Raw genomic sequence first — 27926 nt, 5'->3', positions numbered from 1 at the left:
AGAGTTCATTACCCTTGTGTTCTGCTAAGAGGTATTCTCAAACTTTTTCCAATGTGTAAATGATTGTTTGCCTGGGTGCAGAAAGCTGGAGAATTGGGTGGGAGGGCAGAAAGGCTGGGGGGGCGGCGCCGGGGCGTCAGGAGGCGGGCGCGGCCCCTGAAAGTTTGGGGGCGGCGTGGCGGCCCGGGGGCTGGCAGGCGGGAGCGGCGCCTGGGGGCCAATGGTTTTCAGGTGTCATCACTGCGCATGGAGGTCGGCGGCGGCGCGGAGGTCGATACGAGGCCCGGATCGCGTCGCGGAGGGGACGCGTCGGAAGCGGGCAGGGCGGCGGGGGCGGCGGCGGTCCCGGGCGAGGGGCGGTTCGGCTATGGCGGCGGCGGCGGCTGGCGTCGCGCGCATTGCGCGGTCGGTGGGGGCGAGGGTCGGCGTTTCCTGGCGGCGTTCTCAGGCGCCCCGCCGTCTCCGGCCTGATGGGCGGCGAGGAGCGGGCGGCGGTTTTAAGGGCGGCGGCAGCGGCGGCGGCATTGTGCGCGCACCAGCAACCCGGCCCGGGAGGAGCAGGACGCGCCGGGGCCGCCTCCTCCCGCACGGACCCATGAACCAGCCGGGCGGCGCAGCGGCTCCGCAGGTACGACGGGGGGCCGGGGGCATGCACTGCGCGGGGGACCCCGGGGGGCCGGGACCCGGGGCGCTGCGCCACTTCATTGCAAGATTTGCAAAATGCAAAGTGCCTGGGCACGTTTGCGGGCTTTTTGTGGGCGCAAACCGAAGGGTAGGGGTCTGGAGAGCCCCCCCCCGGGCGCCGCGGGGTGCGAAGAGGGTGGGGGAGACGAGGGGGTCTTTTCGGACCTCCACTCAGCGCCCTCGCTGGCCCCGGGCTCGGACCGGAGCCCAGAAAACAAAGCGGTGAGAGAACAGAGCAGCCATTTCAGTTTGGACAATTCACATTTTGCAAAAATGCAACCCCTTCCAGCTTTCCCCCCTCCCCCTCAAATTTGCAATTTCCCCCTGACCCTTCCTGAGCTCAAGCCCTGATGACCCCCGGGAGGTCTTTTCCTCCCTGGCCCCCATCTTTGCAACAATCTTTTTTTTTTTTAGGCCATATTTCCCTTTCTCAATTTTTTTTTCTAATTTTTCTTCAAACGGTAGTTTTTTCCCATTAAAACGACGCCACCTAGAGGATACTATTTTGTAAATAAAAAAAGAAATTAAAATTGAAAAGAAATATTTTTTATTTCTTATTTTTTCAAAAGTTTGCACTATAAGGCAGTGGAGGGGAAAAGGATTCTTTTTTTCTCCTTTTTGGGGTGAAAATTTTTACTTTGATCTTTCAGGAGCATGGAGACTATTTTTATTTCTGAAGCCAAATCCAGATAATATGTAAATGAAAATTAAGCTGGAATTTGAATGAATTCAGTTTTTAAAGGGAAGAAAGCAAAAAGTCTCCTAAAAACAAAGTCGATTTGGCTGCCTAACTCATTTTAGTCTGAGAAAAAAACTAATTGGAATGAGGAAAGGAGGGAAATTGTTGAGTTTAAGGAAAACTGGGAGAATTGGCTTTATGAAGCAATTAGGAATTGTACTTCATTGTAATTTGGAACTTGTTTAGCTCAGCGGGCAAAAAAGACTCATTTCACCATTTGGCAATATCTAAGTTTTTCTATTCCCAAGAAGGAAGGATTTAAAAGAGAAAATAGACCCTAAAATGTTGGCTTTGGACACACCCAGAAATTGTAGATTTTTTTTTTTTTTAATTTTACATTTACACTTTACTGCATTTAAGGTCCCAAGGTTCTAAAGAAAAACAAACTGGAAAAGTTAGAGTGAAATCCTCTCTTTTTTCTGTATGTTTCTTGGGTTTTGTGTTATTTTGTTTTGATGGAATAATTAAGACTGTTTTCTGATTTTGTTTTCTGAAAGCTCTAGGCATTTCTTTTTTTGTTGTTGTTTTATCCAGAAAATGTCAGGACCCTTTTTTGAGGAATATTCAGTGGAAAAATAATGTAAATCCATTATATTCTACAAATTGAGTAGTCCACAGATTTGTAGGAGAGACCGCCATTAAAATAAGATATGCATAATTAACATTATTATGAAAAAACTAACAGTGGATTCACAGAAGCTCATTTTTTATGGCATGCAACTGAATCAGTTGATAATGACAAGGGTTGTGGAATCCTTGGAGGAAGAAAATTTTTCCTTCTCTGTGCTTGTTCACTCTTCCAATTTGAAAAATTTATTATTTTTTTAAAAATCCAGATTGGTTTCAGGCCTCTTTGATTGTGATGTGGGGTTGGTAGTTTATTAACATTTGGTATTTTTCACAAATTTGATTACTTTCAAAGAGGGAAAAAATCCATTAGCCTTGATCATTGGGGGTGGTCTGTGATTTAAAAAAAAAGCAATTTTCCTGACTTAACGAGAAGGGAAGATAAAAGGAGAAGGATAGAGAGGAGATGAAAATTCTGATTCTTGTTCACCTTCTCTAGTGGAACAGTTACTTTGCTGAAAAAAATGGGGTGAAACTCCAATTCAGCTGATTCTAGCATCAAAATTTAATTTTTCTTTTTGAAGGGAAAAAAATCAAAATACAAACAAAAGCCAAACCCAAAGGTACTTGCCTTTGGAACATGAAAGCACGTATGCAAACAGCATTTGATGTAGTCTTTTGGCCTTAAAATGAATGAAATGAAGGTGAAACAAAAAAATAAATTTTTTTTTTAGAAGACAGATATTGACGAAATTAAAATTTAACAAATGAAAATAAGGTACCTACCCAAAGTCGAACAGTTATTTGTGATGAATTAGTATCTGATTGAATTTGCTGGAGATTTTGAACCAAAAACAAAAACAAAAACAAGTCCTAATTTTTCTGTCCAAAAGAGGGGTATATTATGAGCATTTATGGGATGAGATCTTGGTGGCATCTTGGATGGAGAGCTAATGGTGGGTCACACAGGGCTAGGACAGGAAACCCTGTGCCCCTTTCGCCAGCCACCAGCTGCTCTTTGAAGAAATGGTGGCCCCAGTCCATGGATTCCCAACCTCGTTTTGTGGAAATTCAGATTTCTGAGGGGATACGAATTCTGTGAAATATATTTGACAGTGGCAGAGGTTCGACATTTCCCATCATCGCCATTGCATTTGGGAGATTTTATTTTTTTAGTAACGAAACCCTTCAGGGCTGACTGGCCACATTCTGACATATTTGGAATGAGCTTTTTTTTTTTTTTAAAGTAACATAATTAAATTTTTTTTCTGTTGAATTATTTAGGCCGATGCCTAGGACGGTCAAAGAATTTATAATTTCCAAGGGCTCTGGAGGATTCATGAGACAGACAGTAGGCCTGAGTTTAGCAAGAGATGGAGGAGAGCTATGCCCTAGTCTGGGGAGGGGTAGGTGAGCACCCCTACCAGGCATCTGAGAAAAAGTCAGGGTTGTAGATAACAGGTTATTTCTGGTGCAAGGAATAAAAATATTGCAGCACGTCCCTTTGTGTGTCCTGGCTCTCCTGACACACAACTCAGATTCCTTCATTCCATTCTGCTGAAATTTTGTGTTTGTATTTTAAAGGGAACCCCTGGCAAGAAATTGAAAATCATTTGTTTCGTAGACCTGTTTTTCCCTTTAAAAAAAAAAATTGTTTATTCTGATCATGTTTGTTGTAAAGGAAATAGAGGTGCATGATGGTACTGTTGGGGGTGGGGTCACTTTTCTTTTGTTTCTATTGGTGTCTCTCAGGATTGAGATCTGACCTGGGCTTTGCCTCTCTCACCTCCTATTTTAGGTGGATGTGTGACCAGAAATGGATATTTGAGCTAATTTTTATTAGCCCATGTCTGCTTACCACACTCTTATAATATTGGGCAAAAAATCTGGCAAATTGGACTTGAGGGGTGGTAATTTGATGATGGGCTGAGTTATTTTGGTGAAAGATCATTTGTACTCAGTTTCACAGTGGAGACTCTTATTTCTTAATGTTTTGCTTTTCTGCCTAAGGAGTTTTTTTTTTTCTAATAAGGTTTGAAATTTCAAGGGCCTGCTTTATAGCTTGACTTTGGACCAAGCAAGGAAAAAGGGTTTGCTTATACTTTAGCCCTGCACAGAGGTGAACTTGAACAAGGCCTCTTGCTTTTGCAGAAGGAAAGCAACAAAAATGGCTGGTCAGTGGAAGGCCGACCTCTCCCCGGTCCTAGAAAATAAATAGCCAATGGTTTGTTTCATTTGAGAAACAGAATTTAAAAACTCTCCATTGTCAGATACCATCCCCCCCACCCCCACCTTTGACTCAGCTCTTGGCTGAGTTCCTTTGACCTCAGAATCCTCATGTCTTCTCCTTGGTGGGGTGATAAGAACTTCCTTGCTATGTTCCACTGGAAGTATGCTGACTTTTCATGGTCGTGGTGAAATTTTGAATTTTTTTCCATATTCGTGTAATGTTTCATATCAGTTGTGTCTTCTGCTTGCTGATGTAAAGTGAAGTAGATTTGTGGGTGCACAAGAGTCTTAGCTTTCCCATTGTCTTGCTGTATGACCTTGGACAAATCACTTTTTCCTTCTGAGCCTCAGTTTTTGCATTTGTAAAATGAGAGCTTTGGACCAGAACAAGGATAGTAAATTGGTTTAATCTCTGATTTTGACTCCAAGTGATTTGCTGTAGCTTCCTGGAACACTGTGTTGAGGAGAAGGATTCTTGAGGTCACATCCATATGCCTCAATTTTGGAGAGAGGGACACAGTGGTCAAATATCAGTGTCAGTCACAGAGTGGGGAGCGTACTTCTTATTTGCTGTACACAGGCTAGGCTGTGTCATGACCCATTAGTGGGTTGTAAAATCAATTTAGTGGGTGACCATCAACATAAAAAAAAGGAATAGACTAGAATATGGGGTACACAGAGCAGCAGCGGAATAGCACAGTATTGAAGGTAAGTGTTGTCTCATGAAACTTGTTTTATTTATATTAGCTGATGTATGTGCATGATAAGAAATTAAATTCCTACTGTGAGTCATGATTAAAAAGTTTGAAAGGTACTGGACTAGATGATCCACTATGACGTGCTACAAGTACACTTTACTGCTTATACTTTATTTTCCCATTCTAGTTGACTTACATGAATCCTGTAGGGGTGTCCTATGGCACGTGTTAGTCCCCTGGTCGAGCCGACTACTTAAGGGCCACCTGTGAAGAAGTCTTAGCTGTGTGGCAGTCAGGCTCATTTCCCAGCTTGTTGGCCTTGGATAAGACCTTCAGGAATGGTGCTAGAGAGAAGGCCACATTTTTGCCAGATTTTCTTGCTGGAAAGGAGATTTTAGGTCATGTGGAATCCCTGTCTCGGTGGGAGGAATAGCAGTTACTTTTACTCCTCACTTTTACTTCAAATTGCCAGAGGAATTTTTCTGGAGTTAGTGAGTTCATGTTTGTGCCGTTTTTAAATTTTAATCAGACTCTGTGTGAGTGTCTACATTTTCGTGTGTATGCACTTCCTAAACACTCCAGAATTGCTGTTAGTCTCATCTTTTACATGTGTCAGACCAGTGCTGTCCGATAGAAGTATAATTTGAGCCACCAATGTGAGCCACATATAGAATTTAAAATTTTCTAGTAATGCTTTAGAAAAAGTAAAAAGAAACAGATGAAATTCATTTTAATAATATAGTTTATTTAACCTAACATATCCACAATACTGTCATTTCAATACATCATTAATATAAAAGTATTGATGTGACGTTTTACATTCTTTCTTTGGGGAGTGTTGAAGCCTTTTCTGATTTGCGACATTTCATGTGCTCAGAAGACTCATGTGGCTAGTGGCTTCTGTATTGGACAGCACAGGGCCAGACCAGTGTTCCATCTAGTTGTTGTTCTAGGTGGCCTCAGCAGTTTTGTGACACATCTTCTGAAGCTCTTGGTTTTGTTGGTGGGACTTCCTTCCTGAGCTCTATTTGCGTGAAGGCATTTCAGCTGATAGTGGTGATGAGTTTTATCCATTTAGCCTCTTCTGGCTCAAGTGGTCCACACCTCCCTTTTATTTGTCTCAGAGCAGTCTTCTGCCAGGGTTAGGCCAGAATGCTGTAGCTAAAAATGACAAACGATGGCTAGAAACTCCTGCATGTGTGCCATTGAAGTTGAAAAGTGCAGGTGCAGGAGGCAGTCATAGGAGATGGGTTTTAAATAAAGTATGGACTGAAAGGATGAAGATGTAAGTAGACAGCAGGTGGGTAGGATTGGGTTTGGAGGGGAGAGAGGTAAGGGGGCAAAGATGGTCTTGATGAAATCCATTTCTGAACTAAACACGGAACCACTAGGTAATTCCCCCGGTATAGGCCTTAAGTCAGAAGCATAGTTATCTAGCATCCACCTAGTTGGTTTAATGGAAGGCTGGATTTGAGGCCAGCCAGACCAGTGTTTGAAATCCAACCTCATTGCATGGTTAGCTTTGTATTGCTTTGGGAAAGTGACTTCCGATTTTGGAACCACAACTTCTGTACCTGGGAAAAAGGGGGTAATAATCTTGACCTTGAAGAGTTGTTTTAAAGTTAAATGAAGCAGCGCATATGAAAACACCCAGCCAGTCCTTAGAAAGTGGTCCTTGGAAAGTGGTCAACACATGTTAGTTATCTCTTGACCCCAGGGGCCAATAGGTCTCCATTTGGGGAGATCGAGTTCTAGTAATAATGGCTTTGGTAGTGCTAGAAACTTGGTGGATTATCCTTAATGGGCAGAGTTAGTTAGGTAACAACTAAGCGTTAGGAAAGATTTTTGGTTGCTGCTTTAAGACAGACCAGGATGAGACATCTCCTGGGTCTTATACGTCTTTCCTGTCAAATGTGTTCTCAGTGCTTTCATTCCAGGGATGCTCTAGCTCCTTCGAATAGTTCTGGATTTGTTTCAAAGCCTGTGGCACAGTGTTTAAAAGCTGTAAATCTTAATCCCGGTGAACTGTCTACCTTTGAGCTTCTGCTCATGCTGGGCCTCCTGTCTCTGTGCCCTCTCCCTTATTCATCTCCGCTCCGTGAGAAACCAGACCCCCTTGAAACCACCTGCACATCCTCTTCCGTGGAGTACCCCAACCCCTGAAGCTTCCCCAGGGGGTTCATCTTTCCCCATGCCGCAGCACTTCCCAGATGCCATGGACCCACAGATGAGAGTTGGTTGGTTTCTCCAGCCAGCTTGTGAGTTTCTTGAGGGCAGAGATCATGGGTTATTCATTTTAGGGTCTAGTACAGAGCAGCAGCTCAATGAATATTTAATGACTTAATTTGATTTTTGGAAATAGCTCAGATCAGTTAGATTTGAGTCTAGTGAAGAGTAGGTGACCATTTTGGGTTTGGCCATTTGGGCAAAGCCAGTGTTTGATTAGGGAGCCATAAACACATTTTCTTAAGAGCTGGCTCTGAAACCATGGCCCCTTTGGAATGATAAAGCAGACGGGGCTTCTTGGTTCGGGATAATGCTTCTTTGGCTTTACATGTCTTGAGGGAATTTTAAAAAGTTCTCACCGTCTTCGTTCTGTCCTAGAAACTGTTTCTTTAAAATGGCTGGGGGGTGGGCCATCTAGGGTCATCATCCAGGTGACAGATGCAGGTATGGTGAATGAGACTCAGAGTTTCTGAGGAGGTGGAAATGGGGGAAGCCTTGAGGTGGAAGGGGCTTGACAGTACCTAGTATTTGATCGAGGAGCTGGTCTTCTTGGCCATGGGCCCAGGAACTGGACATGAGGGCACTGTTTGTAGAACACCAGAACACATGGACCCCTTCAATGTGAAATAGCTGAATGTGGCATTTGATGTTCAATCAGACCCCGTCTTTGGTTGGATTCTGTTTTGCAGACACCAAAGATTCAAGGAAAATAGATGGGAGAAAACTGAGAACATTCTGTTTATTTGCTTAATCTTTTTCTGTAAGTTTTATAAAACACTTTATACATGGCCCAGCTGAGCAGGTGAGCCCAAGATCCCATTTTGAGGTAGACCATATTTCCTCAATGGTCGTGTTCCCACATTTTCACATATCTGAAATTGGGATGTGTGTTAACAATAGATGTGTTCTGTTAGCATGCTGTTTCTCCCTCTTTATTTTTTTCTTCTCCAGAAGCTGTTATAAAATTCATGGTGTATCTGACAGTCTATGGCACTTTGGAATTAAGTAGATTGTCATGGTCCTGGTGGAGTGAACTGTGACTTTAGGAATTTCTAGTTGTGCCTTTTTATTTTTCCCCCTCCCTCACTCATCTCTGGGCTTGGCTTCGCCAGTGAGATGGGACTTGACCTTGGGAAGAAGCTTCTGGAACTTTGAGTTAGCACCTGTTTCCTTTCATACCTTTACTTCTCTAAAAGGTGTAAGTAGCCCATGGGAGGGAAGTGAAGCCTTGTAAACTCATCCTTCTGTATAGCTGCATGGATGAGCTGTCTTGTCAATGGCAGAACACCAGTTTGACATTTCCAAGGATAGAATGAACAGATTGAAGTTCGAGGGACAAGGCTTGGCTCTCCTCTGGTCTCCACTACATAATCATTTTGTGATCTTTCCAAAGTACTTCCTTGCCCTGCATTTTGTTTTTCTTATCTGTGAAGTAGGGATGATGATGACGATGATGATGATGATGATGATGATTAAATGTGTGGCACAAGATTCTTCTAAAAAGTGAGGGATGCGAGAAAAAAAGCTTTGTAAAGGCTTTGTAAAGGCAAAGTGTTTTTCGCTTACAGTATGTTATTTGTACAGCATCTAGTCCAGGAATGGTAAATAAGTAACATATGTGCTAATACTCCCCATTGCCAAGCCTGTGGTAGACATTGCTAATCAATTGTGCTAGTCCTTTTCATTGAGTCTGGCCAATGGTCTCAGAGACCTTCTTAGTTTGATGCTGCTAGTCATTTGGGTTTAGCATGGAACATGAAGCCAATTTTGTCATTCTTGATCTAGACACACACACACACGCGCGCGCGCACACACACACACACACACACACACAGAAGTGAGGTAGGGCTGCTTGTCGAAAACCTAAGTGAATAGGCAGAAGTGGACCTTTGAGCCTCAACAGATTTCTTAACTCCTCAACCAATGGTTTCCTACTATTTGTACAGACACTGTGTCAAAAGGAATTAAAGTTAATTTGGTATTGAGAAATAGAGGCTCCCGACTCCTCCCTTCCCTGTTATAATTAGATACCCTTGGGGTTATCATCAAAGCAGGGTTGGATGACCTGCTTCTCTGCCTGATCTTGGAGTGATCAAATTTCAGAGGGGAGATGCTGGTGGCTGGGCCACTAGGTCGGCCGGTATACCACCCTCAATCACTCCTGTAGTATAGACGACGTGACACAAGGACAGGGCAGGCCCTCGGGTTCCTGGGTGATGACCTGTGTTTGTGACAGGTTTGCTGTTTACACCCTGTAAGACCACATATGAATTTCTCAGTCTCTCGGGATCTTAATTTGTACATCTGGGAAATGGGATGGATATAATCTTTCACAAGAATGAAATAAAATAACATGTTTGAAAATGCTTTTAAAGCTGAAGCCCTACATATATTATTATTTTTTAATACATGTTAATTTTTATAAATAGCACTAATCACTAGTGTTTAGTGCCCTGTTGGGTAAATTGTATAAACCCAGAGTCACAGATGGGTGCCCATAGGTGAAGTGACCTCTTCCCTTGTTTTATTTTATTTGCTGGTATGAGGTTTAAAAAGTGGCTTTTTTAGGCCTTTGACAGGATGTGTGCTCTCCTGTTTGAGTCAGTTCCCACTCTCCTCCCATTTCAATCATGCATATGACCTCCCTAGCCCCAGGAGACACTGAGGTCAGGGCCTACTGACATGGCCTCTGTTTGTTTATCTGTTAAGTGGAAGAACAGTCCAGTCGTCTACCCCTCACGAGCTTCCTGTGAGCATCACATAACGGACTCAAAAGTGCTTCATAAACAGCGAAGGCCTGGAGAAACATGTTGACGACAACTCCTTTCTTTTCTTAAAAAGGAAAGGAGGGGAGGCTGATGTGAGGATGGTATTGCGTAGACAGAAAAATGATATAAATATTTTGGCTGACAAAGCAGAAGGAGGCTTCCTATATAAGTTAAGAGAATAAATGGAGTCAGGTGGTGCTCTGCTCCCTAGTCTGCTGTATGACACACAGGAAAACTCACATTGTAGCGAAGTGAGCTCTGTGTCAGGGATGGATTTTTTGCTTCTCAGGGACCAGTCCTGATGGTGGTGGGGGGTGGGGTGGGGGTGGGGAGCACCCAGGAAGAAACAAAACCTGGTATCTCTCCCATGGGTGGAAATGACTCCTGTAAAGCAGAGGGGGCCGGAGTTTTCCCCCTGGCAAGTCCCTGGCTTGCTGGGAACATTCAAAGTCAGTAGCTGTTTTGGTCAGTTTACTGGATGTGTTATTGTCCAAGACAGCATGCCTGAGGCTGAGCCATTCTACCTCTCAGCTTTGAGCCTCTGCCAGACAAATCCACAGCAACCCCAACACTACTAGAGAATTGAAGATGGGAATTTTCATTGGGTGAAATTTTGCAGAGAATTTGCTTTTTGTTTTTATTTTGAACGCAGAGTTTTGTGAGCCAAGTGGACATAGCCAAGGCACTTGGAATACCCAGAGAGAATAGATGAAGACACTTTTGGATGCTGGAGTTTTTAATTTCATCAACTGGGAAAAATAACTATAAAAATTTAAGTGTTTTTGTAGGTGTTTCTTATAATGCATGCTAGAAAAGCAGAAAGTGAAACTGATCTGAAATAAAACTGAAACTAGCCTGAAACGAAGCCTAAGGCAGAGAAACTTCCTGGGGTGCTACTAGCTAGAGGTGGAATTTGTTGGGAGGCTGGTCTTTTTGGGTCAGAGGAGTGTAGAGCAAAAAAGGTAAATAGAGATTTATCTAAACGTGTACCAGTCAGTATGCATTTGTAAGCACTAGCTGCGTGTGGCTACTGAGCAGTTGAACTGTGGCTAGCCAGAATTAAGATGTACTGTAAGTGTAAAATCCACACTGGTTTTTACAGACTTCGTGGGAAAAAAGACTATAAAAGACCTCAGTAATAATTTTTAAAATACTGAGTACAGGTTGAAATAACAACATTTAATATGTTGAGTTAAATAAGATACATCATTAAAATTAATTTTACTTATTTAAAATTATTTTAACAATGCGGCTACTAGAAAATTTGAAATTACCTATGTGGCTTGTATCATTTCTATTGGACAGTGTTGATTTAAGCCAACCTGTTCCCCTCAGAAAGGGGGAGCGGCTTGCTCAGAGACATACAGCGGCTCCATTAGGTAACTGGACAGACTGCAAGACTGAAAGCAGAGTTTGGGATTGCGAAAGATGGACGATATAGTGGTATAGGAATCAACATAACTAGGTGGTTAAAATGGAGGGGTAGTGGGAATTTATGAGACACACACACACACACACACACACACAGTCAGACCGAGGGGGGGAGAAAGAGATTGATTTTGAGAGATTGAGATTAATAATTCAGGTGGAAAAATTAATCTGTTTCTCACTTTGCTTATCCATCCCCCCTAAACATTAATTAAACACTTAGGAAGGAAGGAAGGAAGTAAATCCAGCAAGGCAGGTAAAAACTAAATTACTCTCAACAATTTCTGTACTTACCAAAAAAGTCCAAAATCTATTTTTGGTAAAGTCTTTGGGTTTTAACTGGGGTTTTTCTGAATGAGTACAGTGTATGACTGGTCTGGGCATAGAAACCCAGGTCACATTAGGGGCTATGGATTTTGGGTCCTCGGGACCTGGAAGACATTCTTTTGCTAAGTTTTGTCTGTTCTCCGTAATGATTTGGGAAGCAAGACTTCTGTCAGAGCCAGAGGGCGTACTGCCATAGGGGACAGAGCTGGCAGGGTGGGGAGGTCATGTAGCAACCCTGACCTCCAACCTAGGACAGAGGCTGGAAGGGGATGATGAGACAGGGGAGCAGCAAAGCTGACTTGAACCCAGGTTTCTAACTTTCCAGCCCAGTTCTTCTGTTCTTAGTGTTTTGAAAGAAGTTTGAGCCATGTGTTGGAAATTTAACCTTACAAATTTTTGTTCTTTTTTTAATTAGGAACTCTTTTCTATTAAAAGGCTGAAGTTTAGCATTCTTATTTATCTCACTTGATTTTTGCAAAACAGAATTTTTATACCTTGAACTCCAATTATTACCCATTTGCTGAGTGCTTACTATATGCCAGGCACTGGGCTAACCATTTAACATCTATTATCTCATTTAATGCAATCACCTTGGAGAGTAGAGATTTTTCTTTTCTTTTTTTTTTGTAATATGAGGGAATTGAGATTCAGAGGTGAAAGGAATTGCCCAAAGTTACACAGCTGGTAAGTGGCAGTTGGATTCAAGTTCAGATGGTCAGCAAAGGCCAGGCTTACAACAGCCCTTTGAGGTATGGAGCTCTTCCATTCCCGTTTTACAGTTGAGGAAGGTGAAGTAACTTGCCCAAGGTATGGAATTGGTGATTGGTGATTGGGACTTGAACCTGGGCCCTTTAGATGCTCTGCTCATGCCCTCATACTGAACCGTGGTGTCTTGGGAAGTTGCCCTCTCCACTCTGGCAGGGCCTGGGTGTAGGCTCGCGGGCTCCCATTCCCTAGCTCCCACTGTGCCTCCACAGACCAGCGGGTTGTGTGTTTCATGCACACAGAGTCTTTAATACTACGTTTGAAAACAGTTGCAGAAGGTTTGCTGTAATTAATTACATTTGACATACTTGGAATCGGGACCTCCTGGATTCAGAATGCAAATTTATGCCCAGACAGATGTAAGGTATGCTTGGAGCCAAGAGCTCTGGCACGTCCCAGCCTGGGACTGTGGCATCGCTTGCTACCCTGATGGGATTACTGTCACAGGCAGTGAGTGGTGGAGGCAGAACTCCCACTTGGGGATACCTGGAGGCCAGAGGCTGTTGAAGGAGAAATAACCCCGATCTGTAGTCTGAGCCCTGCTCCTAACTCAGCCATGGTCTGGGGTAATTTCTTTTCCCTCTTTGGGTCTCAGTACCCCCTACTGTACAACAAGGGCTTGGACTACGTGGTCTTAGAAAGCACATGCTGTTAGTTTGTTCAGGGGCAGGAGGGTAGTTAATCAGAGTCGGAGCTTGGAGGGCTGGCTTTTAGAAGTACTGTGTCTAAAGAGCCGAGGTGAGAAGGGCTTGGAATAGGAAGGTAGGCAGGAGGCTATTGGAACAGACGGAGAGGTGTATAAGGCCCAATATTAGCATGAGATGTGGCAGATTTCCAGGGCTCCTCATAGAGAAGGCGTCCATTCAGCATCAGTCCATCCTCCCACCCACATACACTTATCTCACTGTCTGTATTCAATATCTATTTCTGTGTAACAAATCGCCCCAAAACAGTGGCTTGAGACAATAATTATTTATTGTCCCTCATGGTTTCTGTGGGTCAGGAACTTGGGAGTAGCTCAGTTGGTTGGTCTGATTTAGTGCCTCTCTGTGGTTGTGGTCATATGGTGGCTGGAGCTGGGGTCATCTTAAGTCTTCTCTATTCTCTTATTTGGTGCTAGGGCTTGGAAGACTCGAATAGCTGGATCTCCTCTGGCATCCATCCATCCATCTCCATGCAGTCTCTCTAGTACAGTGGCTTCATATGTGGCTTAACTTCTATATGGTGCCTTGAGGCTCCAAAGTGCATGTTCTAAGAGAGAGTCAAGTATGACTTAGCCTTAGAAGTAATGCAGCATAACTTTCACCTCGGTGTATTGGTTGAGGGAATTACAAAGATATGCCCCAGTTCAAGGGAGAGACATTAACCCCAGCTCCCGATGGAGTTGTGTCAATATTGTATTGAACATATGGGATGAGATATATATCAGTGTAGCCATTTGGAAAATACAGCCTGCCATACCTGCCATCAGTCTGTCTAGCTATTCACCTATCCATCCTTCTCTCTACCCTCTCACCCATCCACCCATTTCTTCTTTCCATCCTTTAGATGTCCTTCCTTATGACTGTCTGTTCATCCTTCCATCCCATTCATCTATCCCATTTAATTGCCCAACACGTTTTGAGTACCTAATATGTGGCAGGTATAGGTAGGTAAATGCTTTCAATAATGAGCTCAAAGGAGAGAATAAAACTAATATTTATTGAGAACCTACTCAATATTAGTCTCTTTATCCTCAAAAACTTCATGGTATAGAATTATTATCATCCCTGTTTTATAGGTGAGGAATCCAGGGTACCAACAAGCTAAATAACTTGCCCAAGGTCATTCAGCTGGTTAGTATCAGAGCCAGAACTGGAACTCAGGACTTCCTGACCACAGTCCCAGGCTGTCTCCATCCTGGTTTCTAAGTGTGAAATGGCTGTCCAAAGTTGTTTCTCCATGTCTGTTTTTTTCCAAGTGAAAATCAGTTCTCTTTTTTCCTGATTATAAAAATAATACATTCATTACAAAAAACGTTAAAGCAGTACAGAAAAGTATGATTATTCTTAAAAAAAAAAAAAATCCCCAAATCCTACCACTAAGACAAGTAGTTTACATTTTGATGAACATTATTCAAGTAATCTCTCTGTATATCTAAATATATATAATTACAGTTTTATACCAATGAGATTATATTCTACATGCTGGTCTGTAACTTGTTTTCTTTTTTCTTTTTAGACTCATGGATATCTTTCTTCATCAGTAGATGTAGCTCTTTTATTATTACTTTACGGATTACATTGTATTTCTACTGTATATGTGTCCCCAAATTCAGTGCCTATTGGATTTTGGTTATTTCTAATCCTTTTACGTGTGACATTTCTCACTTGTATACTGATCTCCTTAGCATCACCCTAGAAGGCTGATTGCTAGATTACAGCATATTCACATTCCGCATGTGGTATAGGTTACATTTCTACTGGGAGATTGCCACTGTTTATTTTACACGTTGTGGCCATTCCCTTGTATTGCCAGTATTTTTAATCTTTGATGTCCTGAGGGGCAAACTAATGAGGTCAAACATCTGTTGGTATATTTTTATCAGCCATTTACATTTCTTCTACTGTGAGTTGCTTGTTCACACATTTTGCCCATTTTTCTCTCAGAGTGTTTATTTTTTCCTTTATCATTATTATTATCATCATTATTTTTAAAAAAGGTCTTTGGATTTTAGAGATACTGACTCTCTGTTATTTAGGTACCAGCTATTCTCTAGTCTTATTTTTTTTTAACCTTGTTAATGTAGTAGCGGTGGTTAAATAAAATGTTTATATTTTTGTGTTTTGGATTCTGTGTTTTTTTGGTGTCGAGTTTAAAATAACTTCCCTACATTAAGAATTGATAGTGAAAAGGCAGCCTATAGCATGGGAGAAAGTATTTGCAAATCATATATCTGAGAAGGGGTTAATTTCCGGAATATATAAAGAACTCCTACAACTTAACAGCAACAAAATAATCCGATTAAAAAAAATAGGCAAAAAACTTGAATAGATATTTCTCTAAGAAGATGTACAAATGACCAACAAGCATATGAAAAGATGCTCAACATCACTAATCATTAGAGAAATGCAATTTAAAATTACAGTGAGATATCACCTCATACTCATTAGGATGGCCACCATCAAAAAAAAGTGTTGGCGAGGGTGTGGAGAAATTAGAACCATTATGTACTGTTGGTGTAGCTGCTATGGAAAACAGTATGGCAGTTCTTAAAAATAGAATTGCCATAAGATCCGGCAATCCTACTTCTTGGTGTAAACCCAAAAGAATTTAAAGGAAGATCTCAAAGAGATATTTGTACACCCATGTTCATTGTAGCATTATTCACTATAGCCAAGAGGTGGACGTTAACTCTTAATGTCCATTAATGAATGAATGGATAAACAAAATGTGGTATATACATAAAATGGAATATTACTCAGCCTTTAAAAAGAAGGAAATGCTGTTACATGTTACAATATGGATAAACCTTGACATTGTGCTAAGTGAAATAAGCTAGTCACAAAAAGACAAATACTGTATGATTCCACTCATGTGAGGTATCTAAAGTAGTTTAACTCATAGAAACAGAAAGTAGAATGGTGGTTGACAGGGGAAATGGGGAGGTGTTGTTCAGTGGGTGTAAAGTTTCAGTTTTGCTGGATGAAAAAGTTCTAGAGATAAGTTGCACAACGCTGTGAATATACTTAGCACTATTGAACTGTACACTTCAAATGGTTAAGATGATAAAAACAAAAGTTAAACGTTTGTGTGACCTAACATATCAACAGTTTGTCTTCTAGGAACATACAGTAGTCTTCCTTTATTTGCAGGGGATACCAAGACCCCCTTACCCCCAACAGATGCCTGAAACCACAGATAGTACCAAATTCTCTGTATGCTATGTTTTTTCCTATATTTACATACATTTTCACTTAAAGGAAGTACTGTATGGCTTGCTTCTCTTTGGCATGTCCAAATTGCCAGCATCACTACTTTTGTACTTTGGGACTATTACGAAGTAAAATAAGGGTTACTCAAACCACAAGCACTGTTGATATCACAGCAGTAGATCTGATAATCAAGACAGCTACTAAGTGACTAACAGGCAGGTAGTATATACAGCATAGAGATGCTGGACAAAAGGATGAGTCACTTTCTGGGCAGGATAGAGCAGGATGACGTGAGATCTCATCATGTTACCCAGAACAGCACGTAATTTAAAATGTATGAGTTGTTTATTTCTAGAATTATCCATTTAATATTTTCGGCTGTGGTTGACTGGAAAAACTAAAACTGTGGAAACTGTAACCGTGGATAAGGGGGATTGTTGTACACTCAGGAAATATTTGTGCCTGTATACCATGTGAGATGTGTGTGAGTACTCATAGTAGAATTGTTCACAGTATTAAGTAACTGGGAACAAAACAGAATTTATAAAAATATTCATTTTTATTCTGTTACTTTGTATAGGTTTTATTTACATTTAAATTGTTCATCTTTCTGAAATGTATCTGCTTCAGAGGAGATCAGGCTCTATTTTTTTCCAAATGGTGAGCTCCTTGCTGTAACACCAATAATTGAATGACCCTTCCTTAACTCCTTGAAATGCCGTCTTCATCTTATATTAAATTTCCATATACTTGTGTCTGTTTCTGGACTCTGTTATGTTCTCTGGGTGTACAAGTATAACACTGTTTTAATTTGATTACTTTAAAATAAACTTTAACACTAGAATCATGTCTTAAGAACAGACTTATAAAATAGCATATAAATTGCTATGTGCACCAAGATGGGACAGTTTTCTGGTGGGCTGCTCCACTGGACAGACTCCTTGGTACCCAGACTGGCCTCAGGGTCATTATAGATTCAGAAACTGAGGTTCATTGAGGTTAGGTGACTTGCTGTAGGTAGGTAATTGGTGCTGTCATTTACCGCACCTGGGAGGTAGCAGAGCAGAGATTGGAGCCTGGGTCTGTCCAACCTCAAAGCCTGTGCACTTCCTTTAACAACATGCTGGGTCTCATGGATACACAGATATCTTTCCTTAGGGACCATCCACACCTCTGCCTTCATTGTGCCTCACACAGAGTGGTGCTAGTATGTGCTTGTTGAATTGGATGAGAAGCAATAGTCATGGCTTATCTGAAACAGATATTAAATGGATTATTCCCCAGCTGCAGTTAGATGTATGCTAACATTTGTTTTAATAAGTTAATTTTTAAGTAATTAAAGTAACCTAATGATATTACGGAGAAATCAGAAAATAAGAAAATGAAAAGATTGTGCTAAATAAATTCCAGCCCCCTTATATTGACTATTAAAATTTTAGTCCATTGTCTCCTAGTAATTTTATAAGCATATTTTTATTATTTGAATAATAATGTATTAGAGTTTTGCCTTCTGCCTCTTCTTTCCCCCATCTTTGTCTACCTAATCATCCTTTTTCAAAACTGCATAATATTCACAGAAGAGAGTGAACATAGTTTATTTAACATTTAGCTTGGTTCTTATTTTTCTCTTTTATAAATTACACTGTAAAAAACATGTTCATATATAAAATATTCTGATTCTTAAAGCCATCTCCTTCAGATATATTCCCAAAGAGAGATTATGTGGTCAAGGGTAGATATTAGTTTAACACATCTCCATATATCTTGCCCCTTTTGGGGCATTTATTGGTACCAGGCTTTAGCAAACTCTGTCGATTTGGAAAAGAAATATAGTAAATTCTTTAAAAAAGTTTCATTGAATTTATTATTATGCAAGAGGTTCCTGTTCATTGAGGAAATCTAGAATATATAAGCAAAAAAAGACTCCATAATTCCATACCTCTCCAAGATGATCTCTGTTAATTTCATGTTTATCCTTGCATTAGTTACTTATACACATAGTAATTTTTTGTAAATTATTTCAAATCTCATTATTAGGCAGAGTTTTCTGCCTAATAAGTTGTTTTTCCGCATATATGCTGATAATCGATTTTTGGATGATAATCTTTCTGCTTTTAAGATTTCTAAACAGCTTCTGAACTTATCCCTCCCACAACCATCCATTAAATATTTGTCCCAACTATGGGTGTGACCTTTGATAAGCACCAAGATGCTGAATCAGAATGAATTCTGTTCACAGATCTCAATCCTGTGCTATAGAAGATTTTCAGTGCTTTAAGATTGATCTCCAGGGGTGTTTGATGGAGGGAAAGATGAATACTGATATAGGGAATCTGGGGCAGCTTCTTGGAAGAAGTGACATTTGAGCTTGGCTTTGAAGGACAGATAGGATTTGAGGGTCTAAAGTTGGGTTGGTGGGAGGAAAGGGATGGAGCAGAGCATTCTGGGCCAACGATATCGCATGAATTAGCAAAGAAAGAGGAACTTATCTTTAGTGACTTTAGTATTGAGTATATTTTAATGTAAATTTAATTCTTTGAAAGCAGAAATCACAGAATTCTGCCCAAATGTCATTATCCTTTATGTGGCCCCACAAGAATGTTCGGTTAATCAGAACTCTTGTCTCTGAGGGGGTTGGGGTCAGTGAGAGGGTCAGTGGTGGGGAAGATGGGGGTGGGAAAGTCAGAGGAAGAAATTTAGTCTTTGGTAACCTGGTCTCACGTCAGAACAGTGTTTTAGCTTTGCAAAGTGCTTTTACAAATGCGGTCTCATTCCTGCCTATTGGTATCCTGAGGGAACTGACCTCTGCAAGGCCTGTGACTTGTTCTAAGTCTCAGAGCAAGGGAGAAGCAGTGCTGGGCAGTGGCTGTCAGACTTTCGTGACTGACCCACAGGAAGAAGTACATTTTATATCACCATCTGATACACACATATGTGTTCATATAAGTAAAGCAAAAGCAGGGAACGATATTTAGACTTAAGTGCTTGTAATACATTCTAAAATGTTTAATTCTCTTCTACTTTATTATTTTTTTAAATGCTAGCTGTGACTCATTAAATTAACTTTAAGACCCAACAGTGAGTCACGACCTGCTGTTTGAAAACCACTAGCTTGGAGGCCCTTGAATGAAACCTGGTCCCTGGATTCTCCTGCTAGGACCTCCCAGTTCTAGAAGCAGGTGGAGCCTCCTTCCCTGCTCCTGCCCAGCAGGTGAGGAATAGATCACGTATATCCTGTCTGCCTGGCTCCCACATCCTCATGATGAATTTTGTTCTTTGTAACTTAGCATTTAAGATGTGAATACATGAAGCAGGCATCAGTGGAGCTTCTGAGTTGGTGAACTGAACCTGGAGATCGGCTTGGACCTGTTTCCCACAAGTGATTAGGAGGTTCAGGGGTTTCAGCGTGCCCCAGGGAACAAAATCATTAATGGAGATTATCTCAGAGGGGTATAGAATTATAAGTCTTGCCCCCCTCTTTTGCATATATATTCTTACGTTTTCTTCATTGAACATGAACCTCTTTCATAATATAAAGTGAGTCAACAAAATATTTTTTGAAGAATTTACTATATTTTCCATACCAACAGAGATTCCCAAAGCCTAGTACCAATGAACGCCTATGTAGGGAATGGACAGAACTGTGTGTGTGTATGTGTGTGTGTGTGCGCATGTAATCTGTGAGTGTCTAATATGGAAATGTGTTAAACTAATATCTACCCTTCACCTCATAATTTCTATTTGGGACTGTATCCAAAGGAGGGGACTCAAAAATATCAAAATATTTTATATATGAAGATGTTCATTACAACATAATTTTACAAAAGTCCAACATGAGGTCTGGCAGGAGTGTGCAGTGTGGGGCCAAGAGCTGTGGCACACGATGCTGCTCTGGCCCCAGGAAAATAGTCATTAGATTACTGCTCAGATAAGCATACAGCAAAGTGGCTAAGGACGTACACTTCATAGACTACCGGATGTAAAACCCAGATCAGCCCTTTTCAGACCGTGTGACTTTGAATTACTTAATATCTCAGTGTCAGTTTCCTCATCTATAAAACGGGTAGATTGAGAATTAGATGGATAAATATTAAAAACACTAGGACAGTGCTTGACACATAATAAGTCCTACATAAGGGTAAGCTGGCTAATTCCACCTGAATTTTTTTTTTCTTGCACCGAAGATGTAACTTCGTGTAGGCCCACTAGTCATGTATCTAAGTCCATTGCGGGTATAGGGCATAGACAATGGAAGGACTGTAGGACTGGATGGATGTAAGAGGCCTAATATTGAGGCCATATTTTCCAAATGTATATATTAAAATGTCTTAAAGCTGCAAGAAGTAAGAGGGTGGAACTGGCATAGTTTTGGACAGGCAGATAAATGAAATAGATTACAGTCTAGAAACAGACTCAACAGACCCAGCTATGTACTAACTTTAGTTATAGTACCACCCTGTTTTGGTACTGTTGCTTTTAAAATATTTTAATATTTGGTAAACATCTCTCCTGATTATTCTCTCTTCAAAATTTTCATTAGTCTCACTCATAATCTACCAGAATAATTTTTAGAATAATTTTCCCAACGCAAAAATTGCTTTATGATTGTAATTGTATTAAATTTGTGCATTGAATTGAATAGGAAAGACATTCTTATGATACTTTGTTTTTCTGCCCAGTGATGTGGTCTCTTTACTCATTCATGCTCCCTTATATGACCCACAGTAAAGTTTTGTGTTTTCTACATAAGTTTTGGACATTTATTTTTGAGAGTATTTCTAGGTGTTTTGTATTTTTGACTGCCATTGTAAATGGGATCATTTCCTTCATTGTATATTTTTCTTATTAATGTGAATACATCATTCAGGCTACTGGATTTTATGTGGTTGCTTCGTTAATGGATAACTTACAATATTATCTTCTTAGTTCCAATAGTTTCTTATGGTTTCTAGGTAGATTATAATATATGCAAACAATACTCATTTCCGTTCTTCTACAATATTGTCCTTTTTTTCTTATGTGTTGACTAGACCTTCTAGAGCAATTTGAATAATGGCTGGGATAACAAGTATTCAGGTATTGTCTTATTTCTTCTTTTAGTGGGAAGGATTGTAGTGTTTTGTAATCAAGTATGAAGTTTTATTTTGGTTTCTGATGAATTCTTTATTACTAAGCATCCTTCTGAGTTGCTAAGAGATTTTTTTTATTATTATTATTTTAATCTTAATCAAGATGGAGGTGAGTGGTATGATTTAGGAGTGATTTTCACTTTTGTATATTTGAATTTTTCTTTTGCAATGGGGTGTGAACCATCCCCTCCCCCACTATAAAGCTCCTTAGTAATGAGAGGAGAAAAAAGGATGATGAATTTTTAACAAATGCATTTTTATTATGTACCCAGATGGCCATATGGTTTTCTTACTTTGATCTGCTGATGTGATGAATTATATTAATAGATTTCCTAATATTAAACCATCCTAGAAGGAACCCATTTTGTTCATGGTGTTTCATTATTTTAATACATCCTGGGTCTATTTTGCAGTGTTTTGTGTCTGTATTCATTAGTGAGATTGTCCTGCAGTTTTATTTTTAGTGTGGTGTTTTTATCATTTTTATGGGGGTTATGCTAGTACAGTGGGTTATAAATTGGAAAGCTTTCTATCATTTTCAATGATCTGGAACAAGAAGGATAAATACATTTCAAATTATGTACCTATTGGTGGTAGCTGCTGAGATTGCTGTGTTGAGAGGGATTCTGAGGCCCTGTCATGTGTAAACCATTTAGTGTTTTGTAAGAGTATAGGAAATGAGTGTTTAAGCGTGCATGCCAGATGTTTATTTGTAGTTCCTGCCAGGTTTTATTTATATTGCATGGAAATTATCTATCTTTTGAAAGTTTAAAAGGACTTGCCTTTAAAACTGTCTATCTTGTTAGGCTTTTGGAGATAATTTTCCACTGTACTCCTTTCTTCAATAATTTTTTGGCTTTTGCTCTTGTTGAAATAGTTTTGGTCATTTATATTTTCTTCGAAATATTTTCATTTCATCAAGAATTTGAACTGTACTTTTATAGAACAGACTTTTTTTTCTTTTTTTTCTTTTTTTTAAGAATTGTCTTCTGTTTGGCTGTATTTCCTAATCTGATTTTCTTGTAGTTGTATTTTTTTCTCTTTATTTTTTGGTTGAATACTAATGTTCAGGCCTATTTATTGTTTTTGCAACCCACCTCTTAAAAATTTAGTTATTTGTCAATAATAACTACTTAAAACACTTCCAAATTATTATGTTTATGTTAAATAAATCCACCCTTATGTTTTCTTTAGATTTTATTTTTTGAATTGAACTCTCAACTCTTTATTTTTTTGCTGTTTAATAATAAAAGTGCTTAATCAATGAATTTTCCTCTGAGTACATTTTTGGTTACATCCCATTATCCTTTTTGTGAAATACTGTTCCTGTTTTCTGTCCTCAATATTCTGTCGTTTTAGTTCTGCTATTTTGTTTAGCTTAAAGATTATTGAAAAGTATAATTTAAATTTTTGTGTGATTCCATTTTTTTTTTTAAATTTATTTTAGTTTACTGTGAGAATGTTGCCAGTGATAGTTTTGCTTTTGGTAATTTATAGAAAAAATTTGGATCCTTTTTAAATATTAGTTTGTGTGAATGTTTTATTTGCTTGCAGAAGTAACTTCTGCTTTTAGGGTTTATTGTTTGCTCTATACGTATATTTCTCAATTTCATATGTCATCAACATTAATTATATTTTTCAGATTCCCTATAGGGCCCTAATCATATTGTCTTTACATTATTTCAAGAATTCGAAGACTCTGTTTAATGTCCTTCAGTACTATAATATTTCTTTTGATTTTACTTGTTGATCTTTATATTTTACTTTATATATTTTATTGATACTTTATTTAACATAAATATACTTGCCTGCTACATTTTATTATTTATTATAGATTTTACCCTTAATCTGTAAAAATAGGCCCTCCTTGATCTGCTTTATGCTATCTACTTTCAGTTCTAGTTTTCCTAATTTTTAAATATATTTTCTGCTTTCACCTTCCTGCTTTCTGTTGTTGGAATTTACTTGGTATAATTTTACATATTTATTTTACTTCTAACCTTTTTATGCCCTTAAAAATAGCTATATTTCTTTCAGATAGCATGTTTTTTAATACTTAAAAACTCAGAGTCTTAGGTTCTGTTTTTTTAATATGGAACTTACTCCTATTTATATTTATTATAATACCTGATGTGTGTGTTTTTTTACTTTTCTCATTTAATTATAGTTTTCTTTCTTTTGGAGTCTTTATGTAACTAAGAAGATATTTTTGATTCCTTCTCATGTAAATGGCAACTTGGATAAATAGAGCATTTTTGGGTTACATATTTTATTTTTCAGTACTTAACTCTATAGATATTGTATAATCATGTGTTCACATTGGAGATAATTCAGAGGCCACATGGTATTTTACTTTTGTGGTTGATTCCCGCACCACCCCCCTCCCACCCCCCGCTTCCTATCATTCCTTTTCACTCTTGAAATTCAAGGGTTATTTCTGGCAGTATCTATGTTTTAGTTTGCTAGATACATGGTATGTACTTCCAGCCTACAGATTTAGCTCTTAATAATAGGAAAATTTTTGTTCCATATGTTTCACTGGTCTCATCTGTTTTTGGAGGAGCAGTTATCCATATATATATCCATCTATATATATATATATATATATCCATCTATCCCTATTGATGGATATATGTATATATCCATCTATCCCTATTGTTTGTTTTCTATAATTATCTCTTCTTTTGATTATTTTAGTCTGTTTATTTCCTCTGAGTTTTATAAGTGCTTCTCAAGTTTATCCTTTGCCTCACATACTCAGTTTTCTGTACTGACAGTTCTGCTGTTTACTGCTTCTGATGCTGCTTTTAATTCTGCAGTGTAACATTATTTGATTCCTTGCAATCTCTTTTAATTCTTTGTTTCCTTTTTATTTTACTCTGTTCTTGTTGTCTTTAATTTTGTTGAGAGTGCAAAGGAGAGTGTGTCTAAAATTTATTTCAGCTTCCTAGAGTAAAATTGTGTTTTTTATGTTCTTTCTTTGAATTTTGAGTGAAATGCTTATCTCCTTTTTTTGTTACACAATTTTATTTCATGTGCCCTCCCCCTACTTGCTTCATTTATTTATTCTAAATCAGGAAAAGTGTGTTTTGGTATGGTATATACTCCAAAATGATATCAGTAGCTGCTTCCTCAAATCTTGAGTTGAAAGGGGAGGGCCAGATGATATAAGTTTATATGACAGGTGACTGATGCAGCTGCCGGGAGTTGATGGGGCCGGGTTGGGGCTGTAGGTTATCTCAGTCTGGGTTCCTTCGTCTGGTTTAGTAAAGCTACAGTGTGAAACACTTAGGGGTCTATGCTCAGATTCTTTCCTGGTAAAGTCAGAGTTGAATTGGAAAGCTCTGACTGGAAAAAACTTAGCTGCCACTGGGATTTTTCTGTAGAAGTTCTATCGATAGGGGGTCCCCGTAGGTCCTGTCATACTCCACCATCCCCGTCCCCATGATCTATTTGGTTTCATCTTACTGATTCTGTGTCAGAATCTCAAGGAGAGCGGCTGTGAGATAGTCCAACATGATGTCCTTTGGTTTGTCTCCACCTCCTTAACATCTAGCAGAAATTCCTGAGTGGGTGGCTTGTGTGTGAAATCTTCTTCTAGATTTCGGGGCTTCATCTTCATTTTTACATGTACAGAACAGGGAGTGTTAAGCACATTCCTGTGCTGCCAATGTCCAGAACTTTTTCATCTTCAAAAACTAGAACTCTACCCATTAAGCAACTCCCCATTCCCCGCTTCTTCCAGCCCTGGCAGCCACCATTCTACTTTCTGTCTCTATAAATTTGACTAGGTACTTCATATAAATGGATTATACAATATTTGTCTTGTTGTCACTGGCTTATTTGACTTAGCATAATGTCCTCAAAGTTCAGTACATATTGTAGCATGTGTCAGAATTTTCTTTCTTTTTAAGGCTCAATAGTATTTTATTGTATATATACACCACATTTTGTTTATCCATTCACCTTTTGATGGGTTGCTTCCACATTTTGGCTATCACGAATAATGCTTCAATCAATTTAGGTGTATAAAAATCTCTTTGAAATCCTGCTTTCAGTTTTTTTTGGGTATATGTATACCCAGAGGTGATATTGCTGGATCATATAGTCATTCTCTATTTAATTTTTTGAGATACCACCATACTGTTTTTCTCCCATTTAAATAAATTTTTATGGAAAATTTCAAAAGTAAGAAGAGTAAGCAGAGTTGTGTAATGACTCACCATGTCCCATTGTCCAACTTCAGCAGTCATCAACATGTCGACATTCTTTTTATCATCTATACCTCCACCTACTTACTCTCCCCATTTGAAGATGATGATGGTGGTTATTATTACAGCTGTTTCAGGAAAAACTTACATAAGTAAAATGGACAGTCTTAGCTGAAGGTTTTGATAAGTGGTTATACCCATGTAGCTCATGCCTCTATTGCAATATAGAACATTTTCATCTACTTTTTTTTTTTTTTCCAGTTGCCACCTTCTCCCACAGAGATAACTACTGTTCTGATTATCTTCGTGTTACACTAGTTTACCTGGCCTAGAACTTTCTATAAATTGTGCCTCCTATTTTATGTTCCATTGGTCAGTGTCTTGGGGTGAGGAAGAGAAGAGGAGGTCCCCATGCCATCTGCCTTACAGGACACTCCCTTTTCATGCTTTTGCAGGTCTGGGGTTCAGCGTCAGGTTAGGCTACCACTGCCTTTGGTTTTTGTTTTTATTCTGTCCTGCTGTTGTTGTAAAGGAGCCCAGTGGAAAAAATCACATTTCCTCAACATTTAAAACTCATTGTATTTAACCCTCCTTTTTGTTATAAAAGTAGTTATTCATATATTAAAAATTTGAAATATATCGAGAACTAGGGGTAAATAAATCCATCATTGTTATGTCACTGCTAAATCATGGTTAGCATTACCCTTTAACTGTCTTTTTTTTTTCTATGTGTAATGTAACTGTCATTACAGTGCATACAACTTTATATCCTGCTTTTTTCATTTACCATTGAAATGTCAGTATTTTTTTCTACCTAGCTCCATGGATGTCACAGTGGTCATTTTTTATTGGCTCCATAGTATCAGTAGTAGGGATTGTTATTTGAGTGCTTACACTGTACTTTGCACTGTTTAAGTCTTATGATACACTCGTCGGAGCCTCTAAACATACAGGTGAGGTATGTATGGTTACTCTCATTTTACAGATGGGGAAACTGAAAGGCCAAATGAAATGCCACACATTTGGTGAGTAGGAAAGCCCAGAACCCAACGCAGGTGTTCTAGCTCCTGTCCTCAACACTTTTACGCAATAGTGAACTTCATTCCTTTGAGTAGGCTTTTCAGGGACCTTTCCTTCCATTTTACAGGAAGTAAACTAGAGCAATGAGGGGAAAAGTGACTTATCTGAGGTGAGGCAGCAGGAAAGTGGCAGAAGTGAGGCTAGAACCCTGGCTCCCATCTGCTAACACCATCCTCTTCCCCTGTTTCTGGAGGTCCGTTCTGTCTTATCTCCAGTTCTTCCTCAAGATAGAATCACCCCTTTATTTTAAGCTTATGGTTTTCCTTTCATCCTCATTGTCCATCATACATCCTTCTTACAGCCCTCAAGTATCCTTACTTCTCCGGGCTTCAGTTTTTTTATCTTTAAAATGGGCGTCTTTTTTCTCCCATTCCTCTCTGGGCTGCTGTCACTTCAGCCCCTCTCTTGCGAACTTGGCCAGCCCAGTGCTTTCCCAGACACTTGCAGGGAGCTGTACTTGCGGCTAAGCTAGCATCTGCTTCCCCATCTGGTCCCAACTTTTTCCTTAATTACCCACTGAATTGGCTCTAACAAAATGCTGACTACTTGAATGAGACATTAGCTGATATATCAGCACACGTGCCAGAGCCTCATGGGCTTTTCCTGGATGTGATGAACCCAGGCCCAGCAAAGCCCCGTGTACCCTAGCTGGAATCCCCATCCCAGCCGAGTGGCAGGGCCAGCAAGGTACAGGGTTCTTATAGGGTCTTGTACCTCATAAATGCTACCTTCTAGTGGCTGAACCCTGGGCTTTTCTTGCTGTGTTTGGGGCTGGATCACAAACCTGGATGCAAGTTTTGCCCTCTGTCCTGTCCCTCCCTTGGTCTTGAACCCATCATGTCTTTTGTTCCAAGTTACTGTTCTTCAGATTATTTCTGTTTTCTTTTGTTTGTTCTTTACATTTCCAACTGGTTTTGAAGCAACAGGACTAAGGGAAGAAATTGGCCGTGGTGATCTTGGCTTCAAGGTGCCTCCTGTGTGCGTTTTGGGGTCTGTTTTTGCATCTACGTGAAGGAGTCCAAGGAGGTGTAATATAGGTGCTAATTTCTAACTTCTGTGATTCTGAGCAGAGTTCCATTTCCTCATTGTAAGTAGGGTAGGTGGAGTCAGAAGCTGCTTAGTGCGGGTGAAGAGCACAGCTTCTGAGGCTAGCCAGTAATT

General features: G+C 39.7%; 1 protein-coding gene across 3 annotated transcripts in view; it reads left to right on the top strand.

Annotated features, from left to right (window-relative positions):
- The first annotated feature begins 508 nt into the window (after nt 1-508).
- The window catches only part of ZNF618 (zinc finger protein 618), a 163579-nt gene continuing 136161 nt past the window's right edge, over nt 509-27926 (top strand). For all 3 annotated transcript variants that reach the window (XM_039866852.1, XM_039866851.1, XM_039866835.1), the window contains exon 1: nt 509-628. In XM_039866852.1, coding sequence (XP_039722786.1) covers nt 596-628 — 33 coding nt within the window. In that variant the 5' untranslated portion in view covers nt 509-595. The remainder of the gene's footprint in view (nt 629-27926) is intronic.

The sequence above is a fragment of the Pteropus medius genome, unplaced genomic scaffold (genome assembly GCF_902729225.1).
Source record: "Pteropus medius unplaced genomic scaffold, Ma_sr-lr_union100, whole genome shotgun sequence".
In the NCBI taxonomy this organism is placed as follows: Eukaryota; Metazoa; Chordata; class Mammalia; order Chiroptera; family Pteropodidae; genus Pteropus; species Pteropus medius.
Note: the sequence above shows the minus strand (reverse complement) of the source record. Positions and strands in the feature narration are given on the sequence as shown.